The sequence below is a fragment of the Capsicum annuum genome, chromosome 3 (assembly GCF_002878395.1).
Source record: "Capsicum annuum cultivar UCD-10X-F1 chromosome 3, UCD10Xv1.1, whole genome shotgun sequence".
Lineage (NCBI taxonomy): Eukaryota > Viridiplantae > Streptophyta > Magnoliopsida > Solanales > Solanaceae > Capsicum > Capsicum annuum.
The window spans coordinates 264,180,460-264,192,371 of NC_061113.1; the positions used below are offsets into that span (position 1 = coordinate 264,180,460).

Here is an 11,912-nt window from a genome sequence, read left to right on the forward strand (position 1 = left end):
GGATCAAAATGCAAAATTAACAAATTAAAAATTAAAATATGTTAGATCCATACATAATAAGGATCAAAACTAAGTATTATAATTTTTTATATATCTAACAAAATGTAGGTACTATAATTTTTTATGCATAGAAAAATGAAATTCAACATCTACTTATTCCTTCCAAGTGTTATTTTTGTGAATTGATAACACAAAAAGTTCTTACTACACAATGAAAAGATTAATTAAAGTAAGTAGATTTTATAATAATAATTATCATTCACTAGTAAACTGTAAAATATTTTAGCAACTACAAAGTCATTGCCTAGTTTTAATACACATTATCGTTTCACAATCGACTCTATTGTTCAATTACATATTTTAAATTAAATAGTTTTTTAATCACTTGAAAATTGATATTGTATATATCAATTAAAATGAATTTTAATATTCTATATTATATGAGTAATATGTGTTTAAATGAAGTGACATAAACAACAAATCTTCTTTTACTTTAACAAACTTAAGTTGGAAGTTTTTATTTCAAACTAAATAAGATGTAGTAAGATTATTTTTTTAAACACACACAACATAATCATGGAAGACACATGAAAAAAAATTAAAACTAAATAAGACGAAAGTTTTATTTTTAAAATACACATGATATAATCATGAAAATGCTCACACAAAAAAATTAAGCTAAATAAGATGAAAGTTTTTTTTTTAAAAACAAATATTTAAAGCTTGAAAAGAAATATATATAAACAAAAAAGAAGTTAAATAAGATGGGGTATTTTGGTAATCAATTGTTTTATTCTTAGAAATTATACCATGCATATTACTTTGAAAACAACAAATAAATACTCAATAAAAAATAATCCCAGCACATCTTATCCTATCATAACTTATCCCAACAAAACTATGGGAATATATTTGCTTTCTTTTAGTAATTGAGGTGAGAATTTCTTGGGTATTTTACTAAAATGGGTGAAAATTGTCTTTATTTTTCAAACAGCGAAAGCTTAACATCTGATGATGCCAAGTGTCCCACAATTAAGAATTTTTTTCCCAACAGACGGCTAATTCAAACTTTCTCATAATCTTCTCCCTATTTTTGAATTTTAAATTTTTCTTATTCCTCTCTTTTTCTCCCCACGCCACCACCTCTGCCTCTAACCGCCCATTCTTTCTCCTTCCTCCTTTAATTTGACCCCTATATGATTATATATATGCATTGAATTAATATTTTACATTGCATGTTCAAGTTGTTTAGCGCATCCCTAGGTGTTGGTGGGGTGACGAGTAGAGAAAGAGAAAGAAAACGGGAAGTGAAGAAGTGATGGTGGGATGGCGGGGAGAAAAAGAGAGAGAGAACGGGAAGTGAAGTGACGGTGGAGATGGTGTGGGTTGGCGGAAGAGAAAAGAGAAGAAAACGGGAAGTGAAATGATGGTGGGGAGAGACAAGGAGTAGAGATTGTGGCGGGTCGAAAGGAGGAACCAAAAGAAAATAAAACTAGTGGCTATGCAAAAAGTTCAAATTCTTTCTCCCTCTCTTAAAATTATCTTTTTAATTAGGGAACGCATTACATCACCTGATGCGAGTAGACTAGCTCATTTTAGTAATGGTGAGGACATATATATTTTGATCCCAACTATTAATAAAGAGAAAATTTGTTCCACTTCACATAGTTCATGAGCAAATTTGATTCATTGCCACAAATTGAAAACAAAAGCTCATTCAAGATATCTAGAGTAAAAACAAACACATATTTTAAATTATATCTTACATATTCATTGTTATATTGATAAACCAAAAATATCTACCGATGAATTAAATATCTTGTCATTATTTAGTCCAGTATGGTAACCCTTGCATTCTAGTGTTAGTATAGCTTGTTCATGAATCAAATACCTATATATCCATGGGGCATGGGCTATGCAAATAATTTTTAAGCGATAACTGTGAATGATCCAAAAATGTAAAAAAATTGTTTATCAGTTATAAGTATTTTTCGACTAGTCGGACAGAATGCAGATTTTTCCACTGAGAGAAAAACATCTGCATATATCGTGAGATAAGGAGAACATATACAACTGGTATGGATGATGAGATGATGATGGGGTCACAAATGGTTAATTACTAAACATAGCATGAACAACCATCTTCTTAATGTGGAAGATTATCTTAAACATGAAGCAAATTTGAGCTTAAAAATAAAGCAGGATAATTAATGACATGACAAAGAAATAAGGCCGGTTATTTGGCCAAAACTTCTGGGACTAGACCTACACAAAATTATCTGGTCACCCTCAATCGAGCATTAACTCAACAAATCATCTTTTCAAGTTTGACCATTGAAAATCCTACCCGACGGTTGGTTGATTGTTTGAACTAACGAGTTGACTGATTATTTGAACTTTCGATTTATTGATGAGGATTCAATTTCCTACCTCATAATCTTTCTTTTACTACTACATTTTTTTTTCAAAAAAAAAAAAAGTTGGACCACAAACTGCCTGAGACAGGAGGGCAAGTCAAGTAGACTTGCCACACTTTTAGGTTGGCGAGACGTTGAAGATGAGTTGCGCATGATGTTTAGACGAATTGAATAAAAGAGTTTGTAAGGCATAACTTAAATATGGACGCATTTGAAATTCGATGCGACATAACTCGATATCCATAGAAAATGACACGGACTTGGGTCATGACAAAAACTTATCTTCAACTACAAGACATCCCCCGATAGTGGGGAGCCGCACTGAATCCTTTCATCGAAAAATTATATTATTATTTTTACATGATCAAAAATATTTTCACAAAAATTATACTGTTATTTTTACATGATCAAAAATATTTTCATGTATATATAGTAGATGTTGAACCTCTTCGACTAATCCGTCTATGTACTTTTAAACCCCTCAATGAAAATTCTTGCTCCAACACTATCCCCGAACTTTAAAATATTTGAACTTCTTTAGTCCAAAACAAGCTAAGACCCTGTTAAAAAACCTAATGCCTCTTCCAGTAGTCCTGTGCAAAGCTGGTACCCGACAACTTTGACAGTGATTTTTGCAGCTCTTATTGGAAAGAATACCATATATTTTGACTACTAGCTATGACCCTCTATTAACTACGTTCCTCTTTTGACTATGAATAATATCTTATGGTTGTTAAGCCCATGACATATTATACTCCTATAAAAATATACTACTATAAAAAAAGAAACCAAAAGCTTTTACCAATTCAAGGGAATTAAACTTAAAGAGATAAGCAGAAAAAGAGTGGGCATATACTTATAGTGATATATATATATAATCATCTCCAAGGAGTATAAAGGAAGGAACAATATTTTCTGACCTGAAAAAGAAGTGTGCATCTGGAAAGAGGCGCTAACTGGACCAATGAATTTAGCAAAGGATAAATAAACAAGCTTCGGATGCTTTGTTATCTATCAGCCAGCATATTTACTCTTGGTTCTTTATTGTCACTTGCAAAGTGTATATATATATATATATATATATATATATATTCGTGATGATAACTTTCAATGGCGGGCCGGCCGGGAGGGGTGAAGAAGGAATAACAAACATAGAGAATTGAAATTTTCGTTAATAAAGGTAAAGTGAAAGATTGATTAGAAAGGGTATGGAATGTTGTTTGTACTGGAAAATAGAGCATATATATTCGTGTGGACATGGAATTAGTACACCATATGTTAATGTTAAAAGAGTTTTTATTATTCCCTCCATTTCGAAATAAATAAATTATTAGATTTTGATTAACATATAAATTTAACATAAATTTTCATTTTTATTCTTGAGTCTTTTTTATCCAAAAAAAGAAAAAGCTGCAATTTCTTTTGCTTGTCAAATTATAAAAGTAATTTTGAAAAAAAAATCAATGATTCATTTATTTTAAAATATTAATAAATATCTCAATAATTTATTTATTCTGAAACGGAGGGTATATTATATATGGGAGAAGCGCATGGCCAACGCGTTTCAATCTCGTCAACCACTGCAGTTGCACGTGGAGGTTTATCCAAACACTTGCCAACTTTACTCCACTTCTTTTTTTTTTTTTTCGATTCGTCATTCGATATCCGTATTAAAACACGATTATTTTAGATTCGTGTTAGATAGAATCTCATTCGAAAGATAGCGTTTTCTACTAAAGATTTTTTTATACTTAAAATTTGAATCCGAAATCTCTAATTAAAAGAGGAGCAACCTTATCCACTGTACCACGTCCTTTCATGATACTCCACTTTATTTTACTTGTCTCTACTTCAAATTTTATCTTTTTTTGAAAATATAATATTTTCTTAGTCCTTTTTTATTTGACATCATTTAACTTTACATAATATTTAAAAAAATCTAAAACATATTTAGATATTTATAAAACTATAAATTACTTTATTTATTCATCTACGCTTATTTATAATTAATTTACATATCTTTTAAAAAATAATAGTCACAATTTTATTATATTTATTTTCTGAATATAATAAATTCATGCTATGAAAAATATATTGATAGTGACTAAAATTACTAACTAATGGTAAACTAGACATAAATTTATAAATTATCTATTAGTTTTTTAAACTTAGAAGTATATAATGGACATCTATTTTTTAGTAATATAGATAAGTAAAAATAGATAGAAAAATTAAATTAATATTAAACATGTGATTTCATATCATAATTTCAAATCGCGAGACATAATCGTATGTACAAACGCCCACTAAATGTAAAAAAAGAATTTCAATTTAAATTTTGAAATTAAATTATTTTTAATAATAGTAAGATATCATTCATTTTTAGACGAATTAAATAAAAAAGGATGCCACATAAAATTAATTAATATTAATAATTTATAATAATATTTAAATTAATTAATGTGTAAAGGTTTGCTTTTAAATTAATTAATGTATAAAGGTTTTGGATGATTTAAAATAAATAATTTATATGAATTTTTTCAATATAGTAAAAGTAAAAAAATAATATCTTTAATACAGTAGATAAGTAAAAGCTGAATTGAAATGCCAAGAGCAAAATAATAGCACAAGGCACAACAAAATACTTTTTGTTTTAATATATTTATTGAATTTTAATTTAGCATAAATGTTAAAAAAAATTTAAGTAACCTTTAAAATTATAATTTTAAATTAAAAATATGTAAAATATATTATATGTTACATCAAAGGCACAACAACAACATACCTAATGTATTCCTACATAGTGGGGTCTGGGAGTAGAGTGTAGACAAATCATACCATTACCTCAGGTGAAGTAGATAGACTGTTTTTGGTAGACACCCGCTTAGAATCGATAACAGTATAACAAACACAAAAGATAAGTGCGAAATAAACTAACACCGCTAGCAACAAGATAATACTACAACCACAAGATAAAAATAAAAACTATCTAACCGAAATCATAAACATCACACCGCACCACGAATAAAAACTACAGACACAAAAGAACGCTCCCTTATTGTTACTGACGCACTCTCATCCCCTAACCCTCTACCCTAATTCGCATCCTTCACATCTTCCTATGAAGGGTCATATCCTCCATAAGTTGTAACTGCTTCATATCATGCCTAATTACCCCCTCCCCTCTCCAATATTTCTTCAGTCTACCTCTACCCCACCTAAAATCATCCATACCTAATGTCTCACACCTCCGCACTGGAGCATCCGAGCCCCTCCTCACGTGCCCGAACCAACATAGTCTCACTTCTCACATCTTATCCTCCACCAAAGCAACTCCCACCTTCTACCGAATAATCTCATTCGTCACTCTATCTTTCCTGGTATGTCCACACATCCATCGCATCTCCGCCAACTTCAATTTTTGGATGTAGGAGTTCTTAACTGGCCAACACTATTTTCCATACTACATAGCCGGCCGAACTGCCACTCTGTAGAATTTACCTTTAGACTGCGGGAACACCTTTATATCACATAAGACTTCCGAAGCAAGCCTCCATTTCAACTACCCTGCCACAATACGATACGTGAAAATTTTATAATTATTAGAGAGATGATTGATATTTGTTGTTCATATTTTATTTATTTGTTATATATAAAAATATGTAAAATTAAAGAGCATGAATATAAAAATATATATATTAATAATTTTTTCTTTGTAAAGTTATAAAGCATCATTAAATACAATAGATAAAATTATGTTATAAAAAATAAAATAGAATACCGTTATAGTAAAATAATGTACTTTATACAGAGTTCCGACTGTATTCAAAATGGGAAGGGTTGATGTTAAAGCAAAGTTCAGGACAAAATGATTTTCACAAAATAGTAAATAAATAAATAAATAAAAAGAAATGAAAGGACCTACGAAACAAAGTGCTTGTAAATTTGCCTGTTTCTGGAATCGTCCTCGCTTTGAGTCGCACTATCGTTTTTATCTGCTGGTTTACCGCATTCCCACTGCTTAACAATGGCTGAAAGTTGTCATTCCACATCACTTAATGAAGAGAGTATTATGACCACATCAATTAACAAACGGCAAGCTCATTCTGATGAGGAGGATCCCATCAAAAAGCTGAGAAGCAGCGACGCTCATGATGAGGAGGCAAAGGCTGAAATCACTGTTCCGAAAAATGAAAATGAATTGTGTTTTGAAATAGAAGCTGATGCAGCTGAGGATAAAGGTTCCAGGCACACCATGGAGGATGCTACAGTCCTTCTTCCTCATGCTACCCTCCAATTTCCCGGGAAATTGAGGTTTTTTTTTTTTCCACTAACGCTAATCCTTTCCCCAATGAAATTTGTGTATTTTAGATATGGATTAGGTTAAAGTAGCTAGGGTTGATGTTTGTTAAGAGTCTAGCTTTTGGATTGAGTTAGGCCCAAGATCCATTCTTTACAACATTCAACACAAATGGTTAATTGATTATTGAGGATTTGAAGGAGTTTTACTTTGATAGTATTATTTTTCCCTGATCTTTAGAAGATTAAGCGGACCACGGCCGGAGCCTAGGGTAGCATAAGACGTTTCATCTGAACCAATTGTTTTATATATACAGGATTAAAAATAGACATCCGAGGGTGTGAACTAGTGGGAGGTGTGATTCAGTGACAAACACGAGGTGTTCTAGCCTTGGTGGACAGTGTTACCTGGTACCTATTTCTGGTGGGAGGTGGCAGGTCCTGTGGATTTAGTCGAGGAGCGCGCAAGTTGGCCCGGACGCCACAGTTATCAAAAATAAAAATAAAAAAATTAAGTGGGTTGAGAATCGTGCGGTTTTAAGTTCAAAGTTCGGCCCAAACCAAAAATAACTAGGTGATTTCTTCCTATATTTTCTTGCCTTGATGTACAGAGTTATGTGGTATTTGTTGCTATCTGTCGTTGGTGGGAGGTGGCAAGTATCCTATGGAATTAATCGAGGTGCACAAAAGTTGGCCTGACCACCCCGGTTATAAAAAAAAATAGAAGACTAAAATAATTACTTTTTGTCTATATATAATAGATGTTGAATCTCTGACTTCTTCCTATGATTATTTCATTATACTTTGAATCGTTAGTGAAAATTCAGACTCCACCATTGATTATAGGACTCATAGCTTTTACTTAGAAGAAAAGTAAAAAATCATAAAAGAGAGAAGTACTTTGGGATAAAGTGGAAATTGAAGTACTTTTTGAAATCTCGCATATTACTCTTGTAGGATTTTTGAAATTTCCCTTACCATGTTGTTTTACATTATAGATGTGCTCATTTTGCAATATATGATGGGCATGGAGGTCGATTAGCTGCTGAGTATGCCCGGAAGCATTTACATGCCAATGTTCTATCTGCAGGCTTACCACGTGAGTTGGTGTGTTTGCTTAGTCTTGTTAGTGTTGGTCTAAAATTTGTTGGTGTTATTGGTCAATCATCATTTGCTGCAAAGTTTCTGTTAGTAGTAGTGGTTACTTTCTATTTTGTTTCTGTTCTTTGTACTATGAAGTTATTGTCATTCTTTCAATGAATTTGCAGTTGGACATTAAAGCAGCCAAAAAGGCTATACTCGAAGGTATGCTACTGGGATTTTTTGGTACCAAAACTTGATATTCTTGCTCCGCAGCCTGTTTTGAAGTGATCCAATTATTGCTGTTGCTCATGGTGGGAGATTAATGTATTCTCTTCTCCCATTTTCATATGTATCAGGATTTAAGAGAACTGACGAGTCTCTTCTTCAAGCAAGCACCAAAGGTATCTTTTTTCTCAGCTATATCCTTTTTCTGTATTCTTGTTTTCCTTATAAGTTTCGTTGTGAGATCTTTTTTGTCTAATTTGACAGCAAGATGATTGAATGTAATGTGATTTTGTTCTTCTTTGATTCATATTCCAATGTTCAATCTATGTTTGTTATTTCTAACTATCTACACTTTCCACTCTCTTGGTCCCTTTTAAAAGTTGATAACCTACTTACAGTTTTTAGATGCATCTACAGGTGGTTGGCAAGATGGTGCTGCTGCAGTATGTATCTGGGTATTAGGCTCCAAAGTAAGTTTGGTCTTAAAAATTTTTATGTACTCAAGTTAGTGATTGGTTTTTGAGCTCTACCAAGACTCTCTTTCCACACTGTTAAACATGTTGGAATGATGGTTTTGGTGTCAGAAGCATATAAAGCTTGAGGAACACTCATAGTTAAAGTGTGAGTCCATCAATATTAGATTGGTATCCTCACTCTTTCCCCCACACACAGACATTTAGAAGTGTATATCTAACCCTTTCTGGGAAACCTATCTTAAGATACTTTAAATCTTGGTGCTAAAGTTTTTGTGACATAGTGTGTGGTCTCAAAAGAGTCATTTGGTTGTTGAGCATTAAGCAACTACTGTTAATATCTTTGTAAAGTTGTTCCTTTTATCTATGTTGTCTTCGTGTAAAACTTACTCTCCAAATAAGCTGCAGGGCCTCACAAATATGTACGTTCTTTCTTTCTTTCTTATCAGTTTCATTTTTGACTTCCATGGATTTGCATGGAATGTCTAATGGACTTTGTATCATGGCCGATTAGGTGTTTGTTGCTAATATTGGAGATGCAAAGGCAATTTTAGCTCGGTCATCTCCTACTGATGGTTCAAGCAAGACTTCTGATGGATCAACTCCAATAAAGGCCATAGTCTTGACCAGGGAACACAAGGCTATATATCCTCAAGAACGTGCACGCATCCAAAAAGTAAGCATTAGGCAATGAATGCCTGTTGAAAGCTTAAAACCATTCTTTTTTGTGGTGCTGGATTAGCAATCGTGTTTTTTAGTCTTAAAAGACTGGCTCAAGCTTGTTTAGCTTATGATAATTTATGAACCATTTTGATCTAATAATTAGACAATGATCCTGGATTTTGGTACTTTCGAACTTAATGTGTTCCATAAGTTGTATCCAGATACAATCTCATCAGAAGTATAATAGCACTTGTAGATACCTTTCAGGCGGAGGACGATAAAAAGAACCTTGTTGGCAAAAAAGTAGGTGATGTCTTTTCATCTGCCCAAGCCTTGGAGGCAGAGATACCCGGTACCTGCGCTGGTGGGAGGCAATGTATCTGGTGGATTAGTTGAGGTGTGAGCCAGCTGGTCATGACACTACCCTCATAAAAAAGGAGGGCACTGTTGTTTCCAGAAATTACTCATTAGGGAGTAGTGATCAGATTAGTCTGTTATTTCATTCCTAAAAAAATCAATGCTACTGCCTAGATAGATCAACTAGTTCCAGCTAATATATTTTTTTTTGATAAATGGTTTCCATTTGAATTTATCTTGTCATAAGTTGAACTTAGTGCCCAAATCATTTCTTGCTTCTCTTTTACGGTAATTGACTGAAGCTGATGAACATCCATGATCCTATAGGCTGGGGGATCTGTCAGTTCTAATGGACGATTGCAAGGGCGCCTTGAAGTTTCCAGAGCTTTCGGAGATCGGCAGTTCAAGAAGGTTCTTTTCTTTATATTTTATGGTGATTATGATGACTATAATTATTTCTTTCTGTTTATCCATATGCAAGTGATAGGGCATTTTCCATGGTTTTATAGAAACTTAATTCATCATCCTAAGAAAATATTATTGTTAACGCTGCTCCATTTTGTGTTCCATTTTCCTTTCCCCTGAAAGGTCTTCATGTAAAGAAAAAGGTGAGGGGTAAGTCTGATGGTGCATTTGCTACATATATACAGTATCATCAGCAAAGTTGTGTTCTCTTATCTTTTTAGTTGAAAGAGCTCGACAGTCTAAGTAACTTCATAACAAGAAAAGGAGGTGATTGTTGCATTATTAATGCCCGATTACTGAAAGTAAGGCTGGTAGTTTTCATGTGGCATTAAGAGGTTTATTAAGAGAGATGCTTTTTTTCCCTTTTTGTCACCTGTTAATCAAGCTGTGTACAAGTTAAATATTTAAACAATATCTTAAAAAGCTCCTGTTGTGTAAACTGTAAAATACTTCCAAATCGCTCCTTATTTCTTCTTCATTAGTCTTTTGTTGCTTGAAGGAGTCATACGGATAGTGGATTTTCATAAATGTACATGTGGCTGCTCAAATGTCTTTGAAGAGAATTCAATAGATAGTTGAGTTACTTGTTTAACATGCAGTTTATCGTGTATTCCATCTTTTTCATGTAAAGGAATTCAATGCAGGTTGGTGTCATTGCAACTCCAGATGTTCATTCATTTGACCTTACTGCGAGAGACCACTTCATCATTCTTGGCTGTGATGGCTTGTGGGGGGTATCTTTAAGTTTTTCTTTTTTGTATTATTCTTAGTCATGCACATACAACCACTATGCTTGGGTGCCCTTCCGGGGGAATATTACTTTTTTCCCTATGATTGTAGGTTTTTGGGCCAAGTGATGCTGTTGATTTTGTTCAGAAGCTATTAAAGGTGTGTCCTCTCACCCTGGAATGTTAAGCAGTCTCCAAAAGATTTGCACTTTCTGACTGATTTCTGGCAGTAGCCTTGCTTAACCTTTGCATTTGTTTGACAGGTGGGTCTACCTGTGTCAGCTGTGAGTCGCCGGCTTGTGCGAGAGGCAGTCCGTGAGCGTCAATGCAAAGATAACTGCTCAGCTGTTGTAATTGCTTTTAGGGAAAAGTAGTAGAATCTAAGCCACCAAATCTGGTCTTGTTATTTGGTTCATGTTTTATTGTGGGTTGTATCTTGCTTTCATCGAATTTAGTTGCACATTGTACCGTTCGGAGCTCTTGGCTTTTGACCAAGCTTTGCAATTTGTTGTAGAATATGGCAGTCTTGGAAATCTTTTCCAGCACAATACCTATCTATGAGCAAAAACCATCCAAATTGTATTTGATCAGCTGTTGTGATTAGGTTTGGTTTATGGAGTGTTTTTACCTTAATTTGAAGCTGTTGCTTTTCTCTCAATATTCTTTTGACCTTTTCAAATAGTTGACAGAGAAAATAAAGGTGCGCAACCTGGAGATAAACTGTAACCGGTAAACTGTTTAAACCAAAACTGTTATATATTCATTTGCACTTTGCAGATCATACACAAAATGACATTTTATCTGGTTGGTATACATATGCTTGGGGAACAATGGAACGTGATCTAATTTACGTATATGCATTTTTATGAAGTTGAAAAATGTATATACGTTTTGTGTAATAATATTCTCATTCATGAACCACGAATTGTCTTGGTTAAGTGCTCTAGTTTTTTTATTTATTTTTTCGAGTGTGACAAGTTAAATGTGAATATTCTTTTTTTCTAAGCTTGGGAATCTCTTAATCAAGCCTACCTAATCTGAAAAATCAATAATAAGGATAACATGGGTTTTGTCTACTGACTCGAGATTCTCAAAAGGACAAACTATATGATTTTGGTTGATTGCTTGTGGAAAGATTCTATTAAATGTGTAACGATCCAATGTCCTTGCAGTTGCAAAGTTGAATTTGCTTTCATTAGATT

The 11,912-nt window shown here is 33.2% G+C and overlaps 1 protein-coding gene and 1 long non-coding RNA gene across 2 annotated transcripts in view; one reads left to right on the plus strand and one right to left on the minus strand.

Annotated features, from left to right (window-relative positions):
* The window catches only part of LOC107861915, a 10,658-nt gene extending 6,896 nt beyond the window's left edge, over positions 1-3,762 (minus strand). Inside the window, exon 1 of the long non-coding RNA XR_001671878.2 lies at positions 3,338-3,762. This is a non-coding gene — a long non-coding RNA (uncharacterized LOC107861915). The remainder of the gene's footprint in view (positions 1-3,337) is intronic.
* A 2,537-nt stretch (positions 3,763-6,299) lies between these two features.
* LOC107861914 (probable protein phosphatase 2C 8) lies at positions 6,300-11,300 on the plus strand. Its single transcript, XM_016707301.2, has 10 exons — positions 6,300-6,731; positions 7,715-7,823; positions 7,985-8,021; positions 8,156-8,200; positions 8,442-8,494; positions 9,012-9,173; positions 9,845-9,928; positions 10,627-10,716; positions 10,823-10,870; positions 10,974-11,300. The coding sequence occupies exons 1-10, from the start codon at positions 6,445-6,447 to the stop codon at positions 11,082-11,084; spliced, it is 1,026 nt and encodes a 341-aa protein (XP_016562787.2). The 5' UTR covers positions 6,300-6,444; the 3' UTR covers positions 11,085-11,300.
* The last annotated feature ends 612 nt before the right edge of the window (positions 11,301-11,912 follow it).